The sequence below is a fragment of the Spea bombifrons genome, chromosome 5 (assembly GCF_027358695.1).
Source record: "Spea bombifrons isolate aSpeBom1 chromosome 5, aSpeBom1.2.pri, whole genome shotgun sequence".
In the NCBI taxonomy this organism is placed as follows: Eukaryota; Metazoa; Chordata; class Amphibia; order Anura; family Pelobatidae; genus Spea; species Spea bombifrons.
This window is the reverse complement of record NC_071091.1, coordinates 47182531-47208123: the sequence shown is the minus strand read 5'-3', so window position 1 is coordinate 47208123 and position 25593 is coordinate 47182531. Positions and strand designations below refer to the sequence as shown.

Genomic DNA, 25593 nt, shown 5'->3' with positions numbered 1-25593 from the left:
ATAGTTTACATGGGTACACTATTCGCAGGAAAGGGGAATAATCGCTGAACCTACAATAGTGCAAAAATGGCAAAATTGCTCTGGGGCTTGAGGTATCATAAACCCCTGGGACTAAATGGGTTAAAGAAACAGGAGTGCTTGTAAGTATTTATAAATATTTTTGAGTGGAGTGTGATTATTTACTTAAAGCGGTAAAGCAGTGTCTATCAGCCTATTGGTCGGAGGAGGTGGGTAGTGATTGGCAGGAGCTGCTGGTGGAAAGGGAATCCTGTTTTAGCTCGCAGATTACCTTCTCTATCCGTCTTATGGGTGGAGGGCTTTCAGGCGTTCAGCTACGTAGATAACATGGCTACAGTTCTGTGCAGAGTCCAGTTTCTTGACGATACTGACCCATTTAACAGTACAAACTTTCCCGAACCTACTCGACCGCCAGTGTACTCTTTTAGAAATGATATTCCACTCATTAACCAGATTGCGGGAGTGCATCGCCTGCTTAAAGCGCCACATAAGGTAAATCATATTTTTGGTTGCGGTAGAGATAATTGAATGCGCTTCTTCGTATTCATCACCATTTAAGGCGTGCATGCGCTTTGTATATTTTAAGCAGCTGCCTCCGTAAATACGTTTATACGTATTTATTATGATTAATGTTCGTTTTGTTAGTTCGCCGTATACAGAAATAAACTACTTGCCCCCATCGCATAAAAATGAAGACCAGCTGCTAGTCTGAAGGGAACTGTTTTTATATAGTAGTGCTGTAGGTCAAAAACCAAGGGATTTCAGTCCCTATTTATTGCAAATAAAACAATGCCTGAACCACGAGCTAGTTGGTTACAGATCATGCAGGCGTTTGCGGTTAGCATGGATAACAACAAAACGAGAAAAATCCGCTACCGAAATGTTGTCTTCTGACGCTGGTTAATCCCCCACGCAGAACTGAATATAGTTAGTTACACCATATAAATATCTAAATCTTCCACGCATGAGTTAACAAGTAGAGGCACTAGTTGTAAGAATGGCATTTGCTTGTTCAGCTTGCTAAAAATAGATCGCAGGCTGCTTTTTTTGGAACAATGACCAGCTACTTATCTTTGTCTTATCTAAGTATCTATTTCGAAGAGTTGCTAATAGATGTCACATTCTTGAAGAAATCACACATAAATATGAAATATATAATGGTCAGAACATTTGCCAGATATTGTTTCAATGAATCTTAAGTGAAGAAAGTCAATTCTCAACAGTAAAATAATCTTCATTCAAGGTAATTTCTTTGACGAGTATTGGATATGGAACGCTTGTCAACTTTGAAAGTGAATTTCTGTGATAATTAAATATAGAGTAGGTGTTATGTGTATGTTTCATAAAGATAGCTTCCAAATAGAAAATATAACGTCTTAACCCCCTAAAACCATTTGATTTGAAAGAGTGGGACTAGAAACGTTTTAAAGAAAATTTTTCATTTTTCATACATTAGCAGTTCTGCCAAGCTAATTTGCAATGGTCAGTTTGTTTTCCACTATTTCAGAATTTAAGTTTTTCTGTTAAAATGATTGTGCATAAGTTGACCTAGGAATAAGTTTCATCTCAGGGTATTGTCTGAAACCTTTGAGGGGCAAACTTGCTAGGATGCTTCATTTTATCAGAATTTATATAACTTGGCAAATAGTTGGTGTAGTTATTTTTTCAAATATTATAAGAGGTAGAATGAGTATTAAACCTAATTTGTAAGGATTTTAATAGGTATCCTTTTTTGTGGGCAGGGGTGGGCCTAAGGTTACTGGCACCTGGTTGCAGTTGCAGTATTGCCGTGGTGCCCTGTGGTAACACAGCAAGTAGCACAAACACTTACAGAGTAACATGTACTAACATGCATACTCACTCTAACAACATACATTAACACTCATACTCTAACATTGTATAATTACAAACAGCATACAACATATGCTAACACACACCCACACACAATAACACTTTAGGTTAACACTCTCTCACGCTATATTCTCAGAAACACACATACCCACTCTAATAACATGCAAACTCACTCCTACACACTGTTAACAGCATACACACACAAATTCACATATTCGTACCAGTGTAGGGGTCATTCTCTGTTGAAACAGACTGATAAGGTGCAAGTCACTGTAATTTTAAGGTGGGAATACAGTCCGTATGAGAAGAATTTGTTAGGAGAGGAAGGCAGGGTGAGGATGCCAAATAGCTTAATTAAGGAAGAAAACTAGAATCTCATATAAGCATTAAAAAAAGTAATAAGACAGAAAAAAGTCCCCTGTTGTGATAGTGAGCTATTAATCAAAGTAGGAAATGCTACGTTAAGTTTTAGCCAGGAATCCTAAATACATGTCTAATCTAGTTTCTGCCCAAAATAGTTATTCTATATAATATATATGTACCATGCAACACAATAGCCAAGGCCTTCCAAGGGAATTAATGACTAAATTCAATAAAAAAAAAAGTAAATAACATATGCAGGCAAAGTAATATATGTATTACCTTTAGGGCTGCAACAACTAATCGATAAAATCGATAATAATCGATAATGAAATTCGTTGCCAACGAATTTCATTATCGATTAGTTGAATCGATTATTATCGATTATAAAATGAGGGTTTTTTCAGAGCAAACGCTCTGAAAAACACCCCTCATTATATAATAGTTTAGTCTGACTCACAGCAGCAGCTCCTACTTACTCCCCCTCCCTGTAAATCACTGTGACAACTGGCCCCGCCCCCTTCCTTCTCCCAGAAGGCCAGAACCACATGGCTGTGACACTCATCTAACTGTAAGTATAAAATTAATATTTGGGCTACTGAAAGTCAGGGGAGGTGGGGGTTAATTTAGGGGCAGTTATGGTTAATGGGGTGTTTAGGGTTAATTTAGGGGCAGTTATGGTTAATGGGGTGTTTAGGGGCAGCTATGGTTAATGGGGTGTTTAGGGGCAGTTATGGTTAATAGGGTATTTAGGGGCAGCTATGGTTAATGGGGTGTTTAGGGTTAATTTAGGAGCAGCTGTGGTTAATGGGGTGTTTGGGGTTAATTTGAGGCAGTTGTGTTTAGGGTTAATTTAGGGGCTGTTGTGGTTGACAGGGTCTTTAGGGTTAATATAGGGGATGCTGTGGTTAATGGGGTGTTTAGGGTTAATTTAATGATGAGGACTGAGGGTTAATTTAATAATTAATAATAATTAAGGTGCAGTTAGAGATAAAGGGGGGCAGCCTAAAGGGAATCTAAATCCTGGGGGCAGTGAAGATTAACCCAGTACTTATTTATAAAAGTATGGTGTCAGTGTCATGCGAACGGGTCTGTGACTCTATGAGGGGACTATGAGATATCTGGGGGGGGGTATAAGGCATATCTGGGGAAGACGGAGTGACATATCTGGGGGTATAAGGCATATACAGTATATAAGGCATATGTGGGGAGGGCAGTGTGGCATGTCTGGGGAGGACGGAGTGGTGTATCAGGGGGTATAAGGCGTATCAGGCACAGTGGCATATGTGGGGGTGGAGTGGTATATGTGGGAGGCAGCGTGGCATATGTGGGAGGCAGCGTGGAGTGGTATATGTGGGAGGCAGCGTGGAGTGGTATATGTGGGAGGCAGCGTGGAGTGGCATATGTGGGAGGCAGCGTGGAGTGGCATATGTGGGAGGCAGCGTGGAGTGGCATATGTGGGAGGCAGCGTGGAGTGGTATATGTGGGAGGCAGCGTGGAGTGGTATATGTGGGAGGCAGCGTGGAGTGGTATATGTGGGAGGCAGCGTGGAGTGGCATATGTGGGAGGCAGCGTGGAGTGGCATATGTGGGAGGCAGCGTGGAGTGGTATATGTGGGAGGCAGCGTGGAGTGGCATATGTGGGAGGCAGCGTGGCATGTCTGGGCTCAAATGTGCATAAATTGGGGGGCTGGTTGGGAAATAAAGACAAGAAATGCATTTTATCAAAGCTTTTTTTTTATTCTGCTGTTTGTATTTAACATCATTTGTTTATTAAATTATTTTAAATAAATGAAAAATTTACATTCATTTTTTTTATCCGATTAATCGATTAATCGACAAAATAATCGGCCAACTAATCGATTATGAAAATAATCGTTAGTTGCAGCCCTAATTACCTTACATTAAGCATACCCCAATATCTTTTCCTGCAGTTTTGTGTAGTCCATTTCTAAATATATACAGTATATACTGTATATTATTTAAATGTAAACATGCTAATATTTAGAAAGTACAATGTTAACTTAAGTTTTGCTATATCACTATAAATAACAGAGCTTTGCATATAAAGTGATTTTCATGATATAGCAGTGCTATCTATGTACGTGTCCCAAATAAAAAAAAATATATGATCAGTGGTTATGATTAAGTACTGATTTAAATGGTAGCATAATATTCTGCGGTGCAGTACAAGGAGTAAGCTGGATATAACAAGTAGTGGATAACAACAATTTAAACTTTCAGAAACAAAATGTAAGGATGGCTCTGTTGAAATTAGTACAAAATCAAGAGGATAAACATGGGAAACTGTATTCTATGTCCATTTTTATCTGGTATTGAACTACACAAGACATCATATATATTCTTTAAAAGTTTGCCCTATATTTATTAGCACATCCTATATGATATGTCATGTAAGTGATAAACAACGGAGGGCTGGTAATGTTCCGTCCCACCAACAGGTGTTTTGATGTGTTGGCCCAAAAACATTTGGCACATAGACATTGTAAAAGCAGTGTACATCTTCCAGTCTTGTTGATGAAACTGTCTGCATCAGGAGAAGCTCTAGGTCTCGTAAAACAATTTAGGTTGCACCCATGTATAATGAAATAATTAAAAGAATAATTATACACAAATTAAATTGAGAAAAGAGTACTGTAATATAGAATATTTTTTTTATTGGACTAACATTCCATTTTAAGGATGTACTTTCAAGAGTTTCAACCTCTTCACCCTTTTGTCAAGTCAAAAACAATACTAACTGAAAAACTTCAAGTGAGACATGGGCAGCAGTATGAGGGTTAAGGAGAACAATAGAGTCTAATAAGGTACAGGACTATTGCACTAAGATGGCTATTCCAAGCTACATAAACTAAGAAACTTTGTTCTTTTTATGTAAAGTTTTTTTGTGTGAGATACACAATAATATAGTATAATTATATCAGAATTCTTTATCTAAAACCTCCCACATACAGTCTGTAGACTTTCTGACCTATGGGGACACTAAGCAACTTCTGTGCAGTATGTAGAAAGCTCATTGTCACTTCTCATATATAGACGTTTTTTAAATTAACTTCTGAATTACAGGATAAAGAAATATAGGCTCAATCTTAAAAGCCATCTTACATTACTTAAATAATAACAATGGAGTCAGAGATGACTATGCCTGAAATTAAAATTTTAAACATTGAGCTTCTCAAATTGACACATATTTTATCACACAGATTGATGACTGCACACTTCAACTGTCACACAGTAGTGTTTATTTGGATTTAGAGTCGACCTTAGAAGAGCAAAGCAGTGAATTTGAAGGATTTCAAGAGGACTCTGGGTAAGGAACTTCATTTTAAATCTTTTAAGAAGGTAATATAGCTACTTGGATCAGGAAGAAAATGTAGGAATAGTGAGACTATTTTACACCATATTGGAAAATGTAGAATAAGCAAATTCCTGATTGGTCTTAAAGGCCTGTCACCCCATAGAAAATATGAAACGGGGAGTTAATTGTTCACCTAGAAGTTGTACATGCCTACAAACCTCCAGCATTCAATGGCCCATGACGGTGACAAAAGTAAAGCATCAAATAAACCAGAAGTTCCAATAATAACTGAAAAACCTGTTACATAATGATAGCACAGATAATGATACAAATTGTTCCAATTTTGTAAAATGGAGTACCTTCCATATCCTTTTGTCATTGTGAAAAAGTGGAGACTGCTGTGTTTTACTACTACATCTACAAAGCTGACGGTTTCTCATTTTCCTTTATATAACATTTTATATTCCTTTATCTTACCTTGAACTACAGCATATATAAACATACTTTTGGCTGAAATTGGAAGAAAATAATAATTGGCTTGCATAAGTTTTTTTTGTTGTTGCTTGTCTCTTGACTTGTCATTTTACCTGTTTGTGCATCAGGGTGTACTATAATGCCCTTAACTTGTAGGAAAACTTGTAGGAAACTTGTAGGAAAAAATTGACTTACCTTTAGGAGAAGCTGCCCCATAGCTGCAACACAACTCCCCCATGGTCCTATTTTCCTGCCAGAGATTGGCTGCCTAGAATTTTGTGTAATTACCACATCTTTACTATATGTTGGAAACCATATTCTTATATCTACATATGTTCAATAAAAATATACTAAGGGGAAGTTGTAGTTTTAAATAAAATTTTTTAAACAAACTTCATTTTGGTAGTTTTATAAGATAAAAACATATGTAAATATCGAAGGAGCTGGATTTCTGTTGGAAACGACAAAACAAAAAAACCCTGATATATATAGTTTTCCCTGGGTAAAATGGAAACTTTCCAAAGGGATCACAGTTAAACAAAAGGATGCAGAAATAGGTGAAAATGGCAAGGCCTCCCAGAGGGGAGAAATTGGTCCTGACCTCTGGCACTCAGAGGGTTAAAGGGGCCACTCAGCTTTTTGTATGCATTAAAATGAACCTGGTGGCTGGAGTTTCTTAAAACACTTACGCTGGTAAACTCGTGTTTTTGCCGGGATAAACAAATTTCACTACTACCGCACAAGAGACAGCCTGGACTCTTCCCTTCCAGCAGGTGCTAGTGTGCAGTTCACCATAGACATTGACAGAAACACTGAATCTCAATAGTTGAAACATTGAAGGGTCTGTCCAGGCCATTTTCTGACCTCTGATTTGCCTAATTGCCCAACTGGCTTAATAGTGGTGCCCCTGATAACAATGTGCTCAACGAGAGGGGAGATCACAGTGAGATGATTTTCTCCTCCTTTATAAATAGAAAATTACAAAAGAATAGCAAACCAAATTTGAAACTTTAAACATGAGTATTATATCACACATACCTTCAGGCCCCAATGGAGGATAACAATTTTCAAGACACCCAGGCTAACTGAGAGAGCCCAGTGACAACTAGATTATACAAGAAACACATTCTTCCACCAGGGAAACAAGTTGGGTAAACTTAGATAAACTAAATAACCATCACATTAGTCATATAAGATCACAGGAGGGATCAATCATAACAGATGCAGGGGAAATGGGTAAACTTTCCCAACACTATTATCAGGAATTCTATATGGCAGATAGTTAACAGAGGGTATGAAATTGCTACAAAACCCCCTAAACTGAGCAGTGCCCAAGGAAAGTTCTTATTAACCTCAAATTTCTTAAACAATTAAAACTCTACAATTTATGTAACCACTTAATTAAAGAGTATATCCCAATGAGGATGTATGTAAGGCTTCCTAGATAGTCCACAGTAAAAAACGTTTGGGCGGTCAGACAATGTACCTGTGGATCCCAGTAATCCTGCTCGCACACAGAGTCTCTTCTCTTGTTCCGCCCAGGAACCCAGTGGAGTCACATGAATTTGTGTAACTTCACGTGACTCTGCTGGGTTCCTGGGCGGGACAAGAGAAGAGACGATGTGTGTGAGCAAATCAAAGGCAGCCTTGCGGGAGTGAGCGGGAAATCTGCAGTTCAAGTAAGGGGGTGGGCAGGATTGGACACACATGTTGCGGGAGTGGGCGGGATTGGAACACACATGTTGCCGGAGCGGGTGGTAATGGTCAGAAATTCAGCGGGAGTGGGATTAAAAAAACAGTCCAGCGCAGGGCTGTAGTCCACAGTCCTCATCTTTATAGTTAATAATTGGTTTCAACTCTTCATTACAACGATTCTTTACAAGTATGCCATTTTATATTTGTTTTTATTTTCTTTTGTTAGGAGAGGCAAGAAAAATAGTATAATACTCAGGACCAAACTCTCAGTTAGAGTCCACACATGTATTGGTGAGTATTTTTTGCATTAAGACACGATGGATCTCAAATTCAGCATGCTTTTTATATGTCAGTGCTAACTTTATAGCTTACATTTATGTATGGTATACTATACTCCTAAATGTGGTACAGTTGCAATAATTGGTATGTACAAAATGGAATTATTGCAAAAGTTGTGAAGTGTGAATGGTTACATATATTGCATATGCAACCTTTTTTTTTCCAATTTTAATGTTGGTTTGTCGTCGAGAGCCTCTTTAAAACAATTCTAAATATCAAAATAAAGGTTCAGTTTTAATAATTGTTATTCACCCTTAGAATAATAATTATTGGCTATATGACTGCATGCCCATTTGAAAGACAGTAGCCATCATTTACATTCAAGCAGTGTTCGTGAGAATCATTATTTGGTTAGTTATTCATCAACTACTGACGTGAGGGTTTCAGTGAATGAACCCAATGTTTCAGGACTGCCAGGCTATTCTTCTATTCATATAATCAGCAAAGGGGTTAAGTTTAAGTTAGTAACTATAATAATAAAAAAATTCCACCCTACATCTAGTAGGGTATGAAGTGTAGTAGGGTGGCATGAAGTCCATCCAGGCATCCTCTGTGCTGCCATTAGGTTGGCACTCAAAGCATGCCACATGTAAAGAAAAAAAGTTCACCTATCTTTTTATGGGGTCATCCAGCAACATCACAGAATCCATTGGTTGTTTATTTTTGCTCCATGGAAAGGGTTACAAAGAAAAAAAGAAAAATGGTCCACCTTCGATGACTATAAAATGACCAGCATGGAAGGGCTGTTATATACTAATGTGCACCAACAGCCCCTTTTGTTAGAAGCCTGTATTACTTGTCGTTTTGTCTCAAATCAATTTAGTGGGCTGCAGATAGAAGTGTAATCAGGCGAAGATGGATTATTTCCCCTTTTGCGTTTATTTAACGGAGGCTAAAAATTGAGAATGAAGGATTCAACGTATCAACGTATTGTGAACGTTGACAGATGGGTCATTAAAAAGTGATGAAACTAAAGTTACATCTAACATTTCAAGCTTTTTATAAACCACGTGGTTTAGTGATTTCTGCCATCTTTCGTTTGAGAACATATCCAGTAAACCTATATAAAGTTGCTGGTACGGATAGAGGCATTTTTGATGAGGCTGGTTTATTTAAGTTAGCTGCTAAATTTGGGAAAGGGGAAGAGACTAGTTTATTATTTTAGTATTTCATAACAGAATAAAGTGAGGGAGTAACTAAGAGCTCACAAGCATAAGAACTTAAATTACACAATATGACCACTGACAGGTGAAGTGAATAGGACTGATAATCTTTTTATCATGGCACTTGTCAGTGGGTGTGATATATTAGGCAGCAAGTGAACATTTCATCCTCAAAGTTAATGTGTTAGAAGCAGGAAAAATGGGCAAGTGTAAGGATATGGGCAACTTTGATAAGGGCCAAATTGTGATGACTGAGTCAGAGCATCTCCAAAACTGCAGTGGTCAGTACCTATGAAAGGTGGTCCAAGGAAGGAAAAGCAGTGAATCCATAGGCTCATGGGCACCAAGGCCATTGATGCATGTGTGGGGGTGAAGGCTGGCCCATGTGGTCAAATTCAACAGATGAGCTACTGTAGCTCAAATTGCTGAAAAAGTTAATGCTGGTTTTGATAGAAAGGTGTCAGATCACGCAGTGCATTGCAGTTTGTGTATGAGGCTGCATAGCTGCAGACCAGTCAGGGTGCCCATGCTGACTGCTGTCCACTGCCAAAAGTGCCTACAATGGGCAAGTGAGCATAAGAACTGGACCACAGAGCAATGGAAGAAGGTGGCCTGGTTTGATGAAACACGTTTTTGTTTTACATCACGTGAATGGCTGGGTGCGTGTCTGTCGCTTACCTGGAGAACTTACATGACTTAAAGGATCTGCTGCTAATGTCTTGGTGCACGATGCCACAGCACACCTTCAGAGGTTTAGTGAAGTCCATGGTTCAACGAGTCAGGGAAGTTTTCATAGCAAAAGTGAGACTTACACTGTGCACTGATGCACTTTCGGAAGAAGGCAAGCTGGCGGATGCAGTGTGATGCTTTGGGCAATGTTCTGCTGGGAAACCGTGGGTCCTTCCATTCGTGTGGATGTTACTTAGACACATATCACCTACCTAAGCATTTTTGCAGACCATGTACACACCATGGACACGGTATTCCCTGATAACATTGGCCTCTTTCAGCAGGATAATGTGCCCTACCACAAGGCAACAATGGTTCAGGAATGGTTTGAGGAACACAACAAGTAGTAGACATGGCCTCCAGTGTCCCTAGGTCTCAATCCAATGGAGCATCTGTGGGATGTGTTGGAAAAACAGTTCTGATCCATGGAGGCCCCACCTCGCAACATGCAGGATATAAAGGATCTGCTGCTAATGTCTTGGTGGCAGATACCACAGCCCACTTTCAGTGGTCTAGTGTAGTCTATGCCCTTGGCACACGGTCATAATGTTATGGCTGAACGGTGTAAGTTGACACAACTAATAAAAAGCAGTCCAATTGGAATAAGAAGAATATAATTAGAATATATTAGGTTGATAGTTGGTAACAGTCACTATTAGAAGATCAATAGAAAACTACAATACAGTCGTGGTCAAAAGTTTTGAAAATGACAAAGTTTGCTGCTTCAGTGTTCTTAGATATTTTTGTCAGATGTTACTATGGTATACTGAAGTATAATTACAAGCATTTCATAAGTGTCAAAGGCTTTTATTGACAATTACATTAAGTTTATGCAAAGAGTCAATATTTTTCAAGACCTCTGCAATACGCCCTGGCATGCTGTCAATTTACTTCTGGGCCACATCCTGACTGATGGCAGCCCATTCTTGCATAATCAATGCTTGGAGTTTTTGTTTGTCCATCTGCCTCTTGAGGATTGACCACAAGTTCTCAATGGGATTAAGGTCTGGGGAGTTTCCTGGTCATGGACCCAAAATTTTGATGTTTTGTTCCCGAGCCACTTAGTTATCACTTTTGCCTTATGGTAAGGTGCTCCATCATGCTGGAAAAGGCATTGTTCATCACCAAATTGTTCTTGGATGGTTGGGAGAAGTTAGTATAGTAGTATTGTATAGTAGGTAGAAAAAAGACTTCAGTCCATCAAGTTCAACCTGAATGTGTCGGTATCATTCTTTATTCATGGCTGTGTTCTTAGACAAAATTGTGAATGGTCTCAGGATGCTTTACTGTTGGCATGACACAGGACTGATGGTAGCGCTCACCTTGTCTTCTCTGGGATGGTTTCTCTTGTGTTTTCCGGGTGCCCCAAACAATCGGAAAGGGGATGCATCAGAGAAAATTACGTTACCCCAGTCCTTAGCAGTCCTTTTGCAGAATATGAGTCTGTCCCTGATGTTTTTTTCTGGAGATAAGTGGTTTCCCTTTGCTGCCCTTCTTGAAATCCTCCAAAAGTCTTCACCTAACTGTGCGTGCCTGCCTGCTGCCATTCCTGAGCAAGCTCTGCACTGGTGGTGCCCCAATCCCGCAGCTGTATCAACTTTAGGAGACAGTCCTGGCACTTGCTGGACTTTCTTGGGCGCCCTGACACATTCTTCACAACAATTGAACCTCTCTCCTTGAAGTTCTTGATTATCCAATAGCAGCAATATCCTTGCCTGTGAAGCCCTTTTTGTGCAAAGCAATGATGACAGCATGTGTTTCCTTGCAGGTAACCATTGTCACAACTTACCTCCCCGGAGAAGCCTTGTCCGGGCGCCGTTCCTCGCATTTGCGGCATAGCAGCAAAACTAGTGTAGCTGCTTCTAGCCACATGTCTCCTAGCAACCTGCGTGTGAGTCATAGGAGGGGGCGTGCCCAGGCTGGGAGATGACTGGGGGTGTTGCTGCCTGAGCAACCTCCAGTGCAGTTCCGGGGGCGTGGCTTGGTGGGGCTCCTAAATTAAAAGGCCTGCTGGTCTGCTGCACTTTACCCTTGTGTGGTATTTGAGTCTGAAGTGCTGTTATTTGCTCCTACTCTGATTACTCCTCCGTGTACCGAATCCTGGCTTGTCTGATTTACTCCTCCGTGTACCGAATCCTGGCTTGTCTGATTTACTCCTCCGTGTACCGAATCCTGGCTTGTCTGATTAACTCCTCCGTGTACCGAATCCTGGCTTGATTTCTACACTCCGTTTTGCAGTTCCAGTGCTTCCTCCACTGTCTACGCTACAGCCGTCTACTCCTCAGAGACTGCCTTTATTTATATGCCTATACCCTGCCTTCTGGCTGCTCAATACCTCTTCGGCCTTTGGTGTTCCATTTGGGCCTTCCCATTTGGTATTACTCTGGGTGAAGTTGCGGCGTTCTAAGTTTCGGGGTATAGGTACGTGACAACCATGGTTAACAACAATGATGTCACGCACCACTCTCCTTTTAAACCTTCCAGTCTGTTATTCTTACTCAATCAGCATAACAGTGTGATCTCCAGCCTTGTCCACGTCAACACTCTTACTCAGGCATGAGATCTGCTGGTCCTTTTAGGACAGGGCTGAAATGCAGTGGAAATATTTTTTGGGGATTAGGTTGATTTTCACGGAAAAGAGGGACCTTGCAATTGATCGCAATTCATCTTATCACTCTTCATAAAATTCTGTAGTAAATGCAAATTGCCATCATTTAAACCGAGACAGCAGACTTTGTGAAAATTAATGTGTGTCATTCTTAAAACCTTTGGCCATGACTGCACATTAAAAAGGATGAGAATAGAGCCTTCCCTAAATTTCTGTTACACCATTGATGAACTATAAGCTTCTTGATTTTCTCTTTCAGTGTCAGGATTCCACCCTGCCAGCCTGGACTATGTGATAATTATACATTGTTGTGTCTACCTGCAGCCACTAGTGGTCACCCTATCCTGTCAGGAGCACCCATTTCTAATTACTTGGGACAGCTGAGACATATTTCCTGGGTGTAGCCCTGCCTTTATATACCTGCTGTGGCCTGCAAGCGGGGCATTTGCATTGAAGTGTATTCAGCTTTTCTGTTTCTCTGCTTCCTGGTCCTGTGCCATTTCCTGTTGAATTTTACTCTTTTGTTCCTGCTTTTCCTGACCTTCCTCTTGGCTTCTGATTTGGCTTTTGTTCCTGTGATCTCCTGGTATTGACCCGGCTTACTTGACAACGTATGCCCTGGCTGAGGGCTGCCAGCCATGTTCCTTGTCTGAGGAGGTCCGCTCCGTCGTCCCCTATCCAAAGTCTGTTCTGTGGTCCCCTATCCAAAGTCCGCTCCTACCCGACCTGCTTGCCCGTGTCCTGACATTTAGGGCCTTCTACTGCCATACCTAGTGCCCTTGTAATAGCTCCTTGCCTGATAGAGCAGCTACACCCATGACATAATGGTAGAGTGTATGTAAACGGTGATGCTCTTGCACTACTTATTTCTTCATAGTGATTCATGCGTGGCATGCATAAAATAGGATTTTAAAACACTATAAAGATCCTGTTAGCAACACTCCAATATGTTTAGGTCTCTGTTGGGCCATTTTTCAACAACCACGCAAAATTACCCATGGCTACATAGATCGCTGTTAAGAATCAAACTGATTTATATAAATAAAATGTATTGACCTGACTAGTAGTATGGTAGTGATCTAGGGCTGCAACTAACGGTTATTTTCATAATCGATGAGTTGGCCGATGATTTTTTTCGATTAATCGATTAATCGGATAAAAAAATAAATGTACATTTTTCATTTATTTAAAACATTTTATGAACAAACTGGATGTAAAAAACAAACATCAGAAAAAAAAATTATTTCCCAATCTGACCCCCCCAGATATGCCCCTCTGTCCCCCCAGATATGACTTATACCCCCTATATGCCATAGTGCCCTCTGGTATGCCTTATACCACATATATGCCACTCTGCCTCCCTTGATATGCCTTGTAGCCCCAGATATGCCCCTCTGCCCCCAAATATGCCTTATATCCCTTATATGCTGCTGTGCTCCCCTGATATGCCTTATATCCCCTGATTATGCCACCCTGGCCACCCCCAAATATGCCTTATACTTCCTGTATACCACTCTGCTCCTGATATGCCTCTCTGCCCCCCCCAAATATGCCACTGTGCCCCCCTGATATGCCTTATAACCCCCTATGTGCCACTCTGCCCCCCAATATGCCTTATACCCCTTATATGCCACTGTGCCCCCCTGATATGCCTTATAACCCCTGATATGCCACTCTGCCCCCTTAATATACCACTCTGCCCACCCCCAAATATGCCTTTATACCTCCTGTATGCCACTCTGCCCCCTGATATGCCACTCTGCCCCCCCCCCGACTTACCCCCGTGCTCCATACTCCTTGTTGTCTAGTAGGGACAACTGGTGAACGTTGCGCAATGCGCGCAGACAACCTCCGCTGGTGGCCGGTACTTCTGCCGGGGCTTCTATGGTGGAGCACCGGAAGGTCATGTCACGCTGGTGCTCCATCATAGAAGCCATCGCACAGACGCGCACCGGCTGTCAGAGAGGAGGATCCAGGTCCCCTGCAGAGCTGCGGAGGATCTTAGTGTTATTATCAACCTCTATTTGATGTCGGATTATAAAATGAAGGGTATTTCTCAGAGCGTTTGCTCTGAAAAAAACCCTCATCTTATATTTGATAAAATCAATTCAACTAATCGATAATAAAATTCGTTGCCAACAAAATTCATTATCGATTTTATCGATTAGTTGTTGCAGCCCTATAGTGATCTGACTGTAGTTGTAGACTCAACAAGATGGGTACTTAACTGGAAAATCCTTCAAGGATTGAATCCCTGATCTAATTAGAATTTGTATCTTAAAATTAAACTTGTATTATGTTATTCTTTATGTTCTTTATGTTAATTAGACTCATTTGTTAATAAGTTGTTATGCCATTTTCTTTTATTAAAGAGAAACTGTATAATTCTGATGGAAGAGAATTAAGGAGGGCACTATTTTCGCTGAAGCAAATATTTCAGGTAAGGGTTGTATATGTATGTTTTCCAAAACTGGCATTCAAAAGTTAGGAGTCACTTAGAAATGTCCTCGTGTTTGAAAGAAAGGCACATTTTGTCCATTAAAATAATGGAACATCTTCATAGGCATGCAGAGGCCCTGTATCAGCAACCATCACTCCTTGTGTTCCAATGGCACATTGTATTAGCCAAGTTTAAGTTTTAAAGGCTAAATCCTCATTACAAAACTCTTTTTACAATTTATAGCATAGCTAAAAAAATATATATATTTATTTATTTTCCATTAAAACAGTTAAGTGACCACAAACGTTGAATGGTAGTGTGTGTATATATGTGGATGTATGTATATCTAACTACATGTATTTATTTATCTGTTTGTCTATCTATAAAATTGCAATATTTCTTTGTATATAACCTAAAAACCCATGTCTAGGTAGTCACACAGCCTCTTCTTACCAAGCTTCCTATATTGTAGTTGGCAGCCAGTGTTCCCTCTAAGCTGTGCGCTTGTGCGCGCACACATAGCTTTAAGAGGGAGCGCACACGAACAAAAATTGTGGGCACAACCAGTAGCGTACCGAACGGGGGGGCGGTCCGCTACTGGTTGTGTGCACGGCACCCCTCCAGAGACGGACAGTAATGTCCGCCGCTAGAGGTGCAGGCTCGGTTAGAGGGAGATCAAGGAGTCTGTTAATGCTCCCTTGCGACGCGCGCTGCAACTGATGTTGTGCGTCGGGATTTGATGTCATATCCCGGCGCACAGCACTGAAGCCACGCCCACCGCCTCCACTGCACTGGAAGAAGAGGACACAGAAGAGGAATAACGAAGAAGAGGAAAAGTGACAGGTAGGAAAACATTCTGTGAGAGTGAATTAGTAAGTGTGTGAGAGTGATGGGTGTAGTTTAAACTGAATGTTTGTGAATGAGTGTGTGTGTGTGTGATAGCATGGATGTGTAAGTGTGTGGGGGGGATAGCATGGCATAGGGAGGCTGTAATCATATTCCTATCATGCTCAGGTTCCAGCATGTACTGGCTGCCTGAGCATGATAGGAGTGAGATTGCTGTTAGCAATTCTATTTTTTTGTTCAATTTTGGTGTGTTAACCACATCTTTATTAAAAGTAAGTAACACCAAAATTGGACAGATATTAATATATATATATATATATATATATATAATTGCTAAAAGCAATCCCACTCCTATCATGCCCAAGCAACCAGTACATGCTAGAACCTGGACATGATAGGAGTGTGATTGCTGTTTATCATATGTATATATGTCATGCTGTACCACTGTCAATGTTTGCCTCACTATATAATGGTAGCAGTTATGCAGTACCACCGTCAATGTTTGCCTTAGTATATAATGATAGCAGTTATGCTGTAACACGGTCAATGTTTGCCTAACGATAGAAGCTATGCAGTTTTAAAGAGTGTGTGTGTGGGTGTCCCATGTACAGGATCCGCCCCAGGTGCCAAATACTCTAGGTACGCCCCTGCGCACAACAGTTTTTCCCAATTTTTTTTTATCCTTTATGCGGCCTGGAGCCTCCGCTCGTGATTCACTCATAATTTACTTATGCAGTGAGAATTTCACCTTTAAAAAAACATTACAGTAAGTAATACTGTTGTGTTACTAATACTACATTATCACACTATAATGTAGTGTTATTAACCATGAGCGAGCTGTACCAAAAATATAGAATAACAATTTAAATTTAACATTTGCAGAAGCATATTGTGCGCACAAAATTTTGGCTCTGGGAAAATTTTTGCACAAGAGAAATTTTCTGCGCACACCACCTAAGAAAAATTAGAGGGAACATTGTTGGCAGCCTCAGTTGAATGGTTTCTAGAGAACCATGATGCTCTTAATAACCTCCTACAAAAATCGTAAGCCACTGTCCGGTAGCTTCGATGGTAGATAATGGACATTTAAGGGTTTCTACGCAACCTTACGAGGAGCAGATCTATATAACTGGAAAGATGTTTTAATGGCGGATTTTGTGGGACTTAGGGCCACTGCGCAGGGAGAAACTTGCCAGAGGACCAGGAAGGCTTAAGATTATGGCTGGTACCCGTGTGCGGTGGCTTGTTGACCACATTGCAGGGGCAAGACCTCACTTTTGGACCCATTGTTTTAAATTCCCTCTCCTAGATGTCTGAGTAAACACCCAACTGCTTTAGCTGGGAGATATGAGGGTACATGTTGCAGGGCTGTCCTCTACACCTTTTTGGAACTCTGACATCCTTCGAATTGGCCTCCCTCCCATAACAGTCTGGCCTAAGTAAATCCAGGCCTGTTTGTAGAATTAGGACTGGCCTGTGGGGTAATACTTTCCAGTATGACTACAGACCATAATAGCAGACCTCTCAATCCTGATCTTTTAGATTTTAGGCATGAGACTTACCACAGGAACAAATGGTTTGTACCAGGAAATCAGTAATAGCAACACTGCAGTTTTATAATTCAGTGTTGGCTATTCCTGTTAAAGTGAAGCACACTATGGAATCTGAGATTGCCATAAATAGCTTGTTCACCGGGGACTGAAAGGAGCTGCATTCCAACCATAACACAATGCATATTTGCCAGGCACCCTGAGAAGCATACCATCTTAGCTGCTAGAACTTCCTTGTCACTGATATAACCACCACAATACCTCTCACCCTTTCTCTGTGCCTTATGTTTGTCACCCCATTCCCTCAAGACTGTAAGCTTGCGAGCAGGGCTCTCTCCACCTAACGTATCGGTTTGTCCTAGTCTGTCAATTCTCGTCTTGTCATACCCCTTGAATATACCGTATTTGCTCGATTATAAGACAAGGTTTTTTTCAGAGCAAATGAATCAAATGAGGTCTGACTATTAGTCTAAGATCCAGATCCCCCGCAGCGCTGCAGGGGACCTGGATCCTCCTTTCTGGTAACCTCAGCTGCTGCCGGCACTTGCACCGGCAGAAGCGGAGGTTGTGGACGCGCATCGCACATACCTTCCCTGGCTGGCAGAGAGGAAAATTCCCTGCAGCGCTGCAGGGAATTCTCTTCTCTGCCAGCCGGCGAACGTCTGCTCGATGAACGCAGACAACACCCGCTGCCCCCACCAGACACCAGGGAGTCAGAAGCACTGGTAAGTTGGGGTGGGGGGAGTGTTGTATGGGTGGCATAAGGCTTTTCTGGAGGCAGAGTGCCCCATGAAATGCTTTTTAATCCCCTTAACTTCTTCACAACTGTAATGGGAATCAGGGGGTCTAGAGCAGCGGTTCTCAACCCGTGTATTCTCAGGACCCACATTTGTCTTTGGTCATTAAGTCGCGACCTAAAAATAATTTCATTTCTGAAACATTATATTTTATTCCATAAAACAACTTGTGCAGTATTCCACATTAGATAGATAGATAGATAGATATCTATAGATATAGATATCTATAGCTATAGATATCTATACATAGATTTCTAAAGATATATAGATATCTATAGATATAGATATCTATAGATATATAATATATATATATATATATAATATATATATATATATATATATATATATATATATATATATATATATAGATGTATAGATGTATATATCTATATAGATATATAGATATATATACCGCATTGGCCCGAATATAGGCCGCACTTTTGCCCCCCACTTTAAGTCTTAAAGTGGGGATGCGGCCTATATTCGGGGTCTAGCGCCCAACGCCCGGGACATGCAGTTCCGGGCGCCGGGCAGGCAGCAGGGTTAGGATGCAGATCCCCCGCAGCGGTGCAGGGGACCTGCATCCTACTCTCTGATACGCTCAGACAGGAGATTGTCTAAGCGCAACGCGCAGACGTTCACCAGCAGCGGCGATGCGCGTAAACAACCTCCGCTGCTGGCACGTCTGCACGATGTGCTTTAACAATTCCCCGAGGGGAGTCCCAGGTAAGGGGCAAGGAGAAGGGCTGGGGCCCTGACACTATGCTTTGTCTTTAACTGAACCAGAGTTGAGAAGCCACTCTCACAAAGATAAGTTGTGCTGAAACTTTGAAGGCATTGGTTGAAATGGAAGGATATTCAGCCATAACATTACACCAAAACTGGGAGAGGGTTAGCTCAGTAAAAAAGATTTTTAGCATCTGATCGCATGAAAGCTCTACAAGCTGACTCTCTTCGTTGCTTGGCAACATGACGCTTTCCAAATCAATTCCAAAGGGATCGCGTATCCAGCCCTGATCCCTGTGCTGCTCTGGGAAGTAGTCTTTAAAACATTCCTGCAGCTTTGTGATGTGCAAAAATATTGTGTCCCTTCCCTTGCATAGACACATTTAATGTGTTCAGCTGCTCAAACACTTCTGCAAGATAAGCAACTTGTGCAAGCCATATGTCACTGTTAAACAGATCGGCAAGAGTCGAGTTGCACTCTGAGAGGAAGGCCGCGATTTCCGTTCTCAGTTCGTATAAACGTGAGAGAACTTTGTCCCTGGAAAGCCAGCGCACCTCCGCATGATACAGCACCTGTACATGTTCACTGCCCAGGTCTATGCACAGCTTCTGAAAACACCTGACATGCTTGGCACTCCGTTTAATGTAGTTCACCACTTTGACAGCATCTTTCAAAGTTTCGTGGAACACTGGCACCATATCCATGGCTGCTAATGCCTCCCTGTGCAAAAAACAATGGTTCCAAACCACATTTGGTGCCTTTTCAAGAATTCTCTTCGCCACCCCTGAGTGTTTTCCAGTCATATGCAGGCTGCACCATCGGTTGTGATTGCGACACACATATCCCATATCAGGCACACCGAACCCAAGTAATCAATCCAAAGTACTGAAAATGTCCTCTGCAGTAGTAGTGGTGGGAAGCTCCTGAAAGTCTCCTTCCTACACATGCCTCGCATAAACCAGTAAAATGGCATGGTTCACAACATCCGTGGATTCATCCAATTGTAATGAATGGTATTTGTTAATGTTGATGCGAGTTGTGTGGTCACCTGACATTTCTTGAATCCACCTGCGTATTGTGTCATTAGTGGAATTGTCTTCAATTTATCTGCAGCAGATTGATCCAGGACCTCTCTGGCCATATCACTGGCGGCAGGTAAGATGAGCTACGTGGTAAGATGCCTGCTCTTGCTTTGAAGAAGATGTTAGGCACTTTTGTGATGCCCGGGTGTTTTGTGTCTAAATGACGCTTTAGCTTTGATGGCTTCATGCTACACAAAACACACTGTGGTTTCTGTCCATCACGTCTATCTTTAATATATGAATAGCCAATTTTAATATAATCTGTATAATCATATTTACATTTTGAGGCCATGTTGACTGAGGAGTGTTGCTTTGGGTGTACTTCAGCAAACTTCAATATAATCCTGTAAGGTTCCAGTGAAGGATATCCAATCTACTCCTCCAGAGATGATGGTGTATTCTTCGTAGCGTTCGGATTCCTGAATGTAATGGGAAGTCTCCAGTGACAGTGAGGGGATAGGGGAAGTAGTGAGGGCAGTGGTGGGGTATATGGGCTGTAATGGGGGATAAGATTTATGGTGAGGGGATATGGGCAGTATTGGAGGATATGGGCAGTGGTGGGGAACAGTGGCTGTGGTGATGGAAACAAAGGCTCTAGTGAGGGAAACTGTGGCTGTGATGCTGGACAGGAGCTGTGGTGGGGATAGTGGTTGTGATGGAGAATAGGGGCTGTAATAGGGTTCAGTGGCTATAATGGGGGGGCAAGTACTATGGTGGGGGATAAGGGCTGTATTGGGGGAGGGACTATGGGTGGGGATAGGGGCTGTAATGGGGGAACAGGGACTGTGGTGTGGGATAGGGGCTGTAGTGGGGAGACAGGGGTGCCTGATGGCCCTGATTTTTGCGGCCGCGGTCCCGACAGCCTGCGGCTCACGGATTGCCGCTAGAATGTGTAAGGAAGCCCGAGGAAAGTTACATTTTACCGGTATGCCTCCAGTCCGGCTCTGACCCTCCGGACGAGTTGAGAACCACTGGTCTAGAGGGACTTTCCTGACCATTGCTGCTGCCTTCCTTATAGCGAAAGCTGGCTGAAAGATGGTTAGCCGCTCCCGTTCTCAGAGGAAAGGTGCTCCTCTGTGGGAAAAGGGTCTCCAAAAGAACTGTACCACAAGTCACAATACACCAGTCAGGATGCAAGAGAACACTTTAATTGGACTGGATGTGGTTTATATAACCATTTAATCATCATTTAAACAGGAAAAGGATTAACATGAAAAATGCATAACATCCTAACAAGAAATTATGCAGACAACAACCACCACCGGACTCATCTTCACACATTCAACAATGGCAGATATACAATAGAGGTAAATGGAATAGAGATGTAAGACTTAAATGAAGACTAAATAGGGATTAAAATCTAAATACACATGGAAATGAGTGTGAAAATACAAAACGTTACAGTCCCAGTAATATTCTTAAAACACGAGTCCAACATTATAACTATAATCAACTCAACAAATACACAATAATTCATACATTTAAGCATAACAATATGCTAAAGACGTACTGCTAGGTCCAATAGAAAATGCAACGGAAAATGCACACTCCAATTTGCATCAGATCTGGCCCAATCTAGCGAGAACCAATCACAGCAATCACATGACTGCTAATGCGGATGCTCTGCCTCTCTCCTCCATCTTTGTGATCTGGATGAGAAAACTACGCTATGTGAAAAAATATTGCTTTAACCCTTCCAACGCTTACCCACAATTTATAAAAAACAATTTGGTTATATAGTTTGGTGGGTGGTTAGAGGAAATTGCGGATAGTGTAGAGGGTTTTAGGGAGGGAGATATATATATATATATATATATATATATATATATATATATATAGATTTTTTTTGTTTTTATTTTCTTTTATTTGCCACTCTGCCCACAGATATGCCTTTTAACCTCCTATTTGCCACTCTGCCTCCCAGATATGCCTTATATACCCATATACACACACACTATTGTATAGTGTTAGGGTAGTTTGGTGGATGGCTGGAGGGAATTGGGTGGTCAGCATTGATTAGGGAAGGAGAAAAAAATCTTATTAAATGGAACACTTCTCCCGCACAATGTATTCTATTCTGCCAGAGTCGGATTTCTCTGAAACCACTCTGGCAGTGCCAGAAATGAAGCCAATATCTGATGTCTGTTGTCACATTTAGGGTGACTACACATCCTGGATTGCCTGGAACAGTCCCGCAATGGGACTTCATGTCCCGCGTTCTGGGTGCATTGTCCCCGAATGAGAGCTCTCTGTAGAGGTGGTTCTTTGGGCATCATTTTAAGAAGCTGCCCCCGTCTGTCGGAAAGTGAATTGAGGCAGCAAGCATGGGCAGTGCTAGCCCCGCTGAATGATTTTTGTGGACAGCGCCAGCACGGCTCAATAGTATTTGTGGGCGGCGCTAGCCCCGCAGAGGGATCAAGCAAAATCTTCAGTTAGGTAAGTTTGCAAACTGGGGACAAATTAAATGTTTTTGGGGGTCTTGGTTGGAAAGGTTTTTTGGGGGCTATGGTTGGAAAATGGGAAGGTTTTTTTGTGGGGGCATAGTTGGAAAATCTTTTAACTGTCCTGTTTTTTTGTGAGAGTTCCATTTTTGTTTCTATCAGCAGCATAGGATCACGCACCTTTGTCCTGAATCATGCAGCTGGTGCTAAAAAATTTTGAAGTTTGATAGCAGTGATGGTGAACAGTTGCCTTTGACTTTTAAAGCAGCTAAGTCAGAGAAGATAAAGCAAATGTGCTGTTTCCCAGACTCATGTAGCACAACTTACACCTGCATTACAACAGTGACTTGTAACTGTCTAGGAGCATATTGTACTCCGTGTAGGCGAGGCTTTGGAATTGATCATCGTGGTGAAGTTATGATTCCTTTCAATCTGAAATTATAGCAGCTGAAATATCAATGGTTAATCATTATGTGTGCCACAGTCATTCTTATAGATCTTTGGACTACGCCATGAAACTTCTTGTTCCCTGTTTGCACATATTTGAGGTTGTTGGCTCCTCATCAGTCTGGTTGCAGCTTGCTGCCCAGGGGTTAATGGGGAGGAGGTTTAATTGCACCTCCCCCAACACATTAATAAGGTTTTGGTAGCAGTATAAACTGCTTTGTGTGGCCAGTATGTAGGAGGTGAGAGTAGGTTCTCACCCTATCGAGTGTGCCTTGATGTGGCGGGTGAGCTTAATTCTGCTTTGGCCAATTCATATAACAAAAACCTTTCGTTTATATTATGTTTATATATTTGATGCCAACTTTATTAGTGTAAGAAGCGCAGACAGTTTTTTTTATTTTACTAATCACAGAAAGCTGCGCTCCATTGGCTTGGTTTAATACAGTACCTGTGAAGCCACAGTACACAGGAGGGTCTGGAGAGACTAGGGTTGCCACCTGGCCGGTATTTCACCGGCACAGCTGGTATTTAGAGCACCCTACCGGTATTGGTATTTTTTGCAAGGTTATTGGCAGGAGGGGGAGCGCCCAGGGCCATGCCTCAGCACTTTGCCCCACGTCTTAAAAGGGGTGGGGTGAAGAGCTGAGGCACGGCCATTGGGCGCTGCTTTGTGTGCATGCAGGCCCCTTTAATTTCATGAACGGCCTCCACCCGCGGCCTCCACCCGCTGCCCCCACCAGACACCAGGGAGTCAGAAGCAGTGGTAAGTCGGGGGGAGTGTTATATGGGGGGCGTAAGGCTTTTCTGGAGGCAGAGTGCCCTATGATATGCCTTTTAACCCCCTTTATGCCACTCTGCCTCCAGAAATGCCTTTTAACCCCCTGTATGCCACTATGTCCCATGATATGCTCCTGGCATATAGGGGTATAAGGCATTTCTGGAGGCAGAGTGGCATATATGTGGTTAATCTGGCCTTGATCAACTCAGTGTGCGTCAGCCAGCTTAAATCCAGTTTGTACCCACAGTGTGCTCCAGCCTTGGGCAGTTTTATTTGGCTGAATGGTTTGTGGACTGACTTTGCTTTACTGTTTAAGTAATTCAGTATTAACATAGAAACATAGAAAGTGACAGCAGATAAGAACCAGTAGGCCCATCCAGTCTGCCCAACCTCTGGGTACTTTCCTTTAGTACCTGCCCTTGTCCTATATCTAGCTTGGCCTTATGCCTATCCCATGCTTGCTTAAATGCCTTTACTGTATTAACATCTACCACTTCTGCTGGAAGGCTATTCCATGCGTCCACTACCGTTTCCGTAAAGTAATATTTTTTGATGTTACCATTAAACCTTTGCCCCTCTAGCTAATGACTATGTCCTCTTGTTGTGGTAGTATTTCTCCTTTTAAATAAACTGTCTCTTCCTTTATCTTGTTGATTGCCTTTAAGTATTTAAATGTTTCTATCATATCCCCCCTGTCACGTCTTTCTTCCAGACTATATAGGTTAAGATCCTTTAACCTGTCCTGGTAAGGTTTATCCTGTAATCCATTAACCATTTTAGTAGCCCTTCTCTGAACTTTCTCCAACATATCTATATCGTTCCGGAGATAGGGTCTCCAGTACTGTACACAATACTCCAAGTGAGGGCTCACCAGTGATCTGTACAACGGCATGAGCACTTCTCTCTTTCTATTGCCAATACCTCTCGCTATACAGTATTGATAGAATGACATATAAAAGTTGGTGTGCAGTCCTGGCTGCGTCCCGCAAGGGAAAGCTCCGGGTAGCTGCAGCCGAGAAGTTCCCAGGTATGATTATAAAGCTAAAAGGCCATATTTTCTCTCAGTGTAATATGAGTGCGACCCACACATACATTTCTGATGAAGTGGCCCGCTGCAGAAAAAACTTGGACACCCCTGGATTAAGCAGTCATAAGGTTTGATGGTTCTTCGGGGATAAATTATAAAGATGATCTCCCTGTGACCAGATTCAGAAAGATGGATGGTATACTGCTGATGTACCTATAATGTTAATTGTCATGTCTTTTATGTCTGAGACGCTTTGTGAACCTTGTTATGAGTAACTATTAATCGGTATGTATTAAGTACAAGGTGTTCTCCCTCTTTGTAAGGTTTCTCATGCGAGGAAGGGGTTAAAATACCAGCATTTGAAATACCTTGGGGTGTCTAGTTTTCAAAATTATGATTTGATGGGGTAAATTGCCCGGCTTTAAAGATACCCGAAATAGCGCATGACCAGATTTGGAAAAAAAAAAAGTTTTCAAATAGCAAAACGCTACTTATACTTCTTGCAAAAACATAAAAACATTGGGTTTTCTAATTTTAGGACAAAAAGTAGAATCTACTTAGCAGTTTTTTCATTAGCTTTTTAGATGAATAAAAAATTTTCAAATAAAAGTGAGAAAGTGTTTTAGATTAGATGATCAAAAATTAGTATCTGAAGATAGCCCTTCTTGTCTTGAAAAAACCCCAATATATAACTTGTGTGAGTACACTAAATAGGAAAGGAGAAAATTACTGCTAAACACGAGCATGCAAAAGCGTTAAACAGCCTTGGTCACAAAGGGTACAAAAAAAAATAAAAAAACAGCCTGGTCTTACATTGGTTGAGCTCACTATGCTTTCAGTTTATAACGATACATGTAATTATTTGTCTGATTTCTCTACTATTGGAAACGTGAAAATAACACA

The 25593-nt window shown here is 41.6% G+C and overlaps 1 protein-coding gene across 1 annotated transcript in view; it reads left to right on the top strand.

The window, feature by feature from the left end:
- The first annotated feature begins 309 nt into the window (after positions 1 to 309).
- FHOD3 (formin homology 2 domain containing 3) overlaps positions 310 to 25593 on the top strand; it is a 267638-nt gene continuing 242354 nt past the window's right edge. The window contains exons 1-4 of the mRNA XM_053466092.1: positions 310 to 510; positions 5453 to 5559; positions 7943 to 8007; positions 14928 to 14995. Of these exons, the coding sequence (XP_053322067.1) occupies positions 346 to 510; positions 5453 to 5559; positions 7943 to 8007; positions 14928 to 14995 (405 nt within the window). The 5' untranslated portion in view covers positions 310 to 345. The remainder of the gene's footprint in view (positions 511 to 5452; positions 5560 to 7942; positions 8008 to 14927; positions 14996 to 25593) is intronic.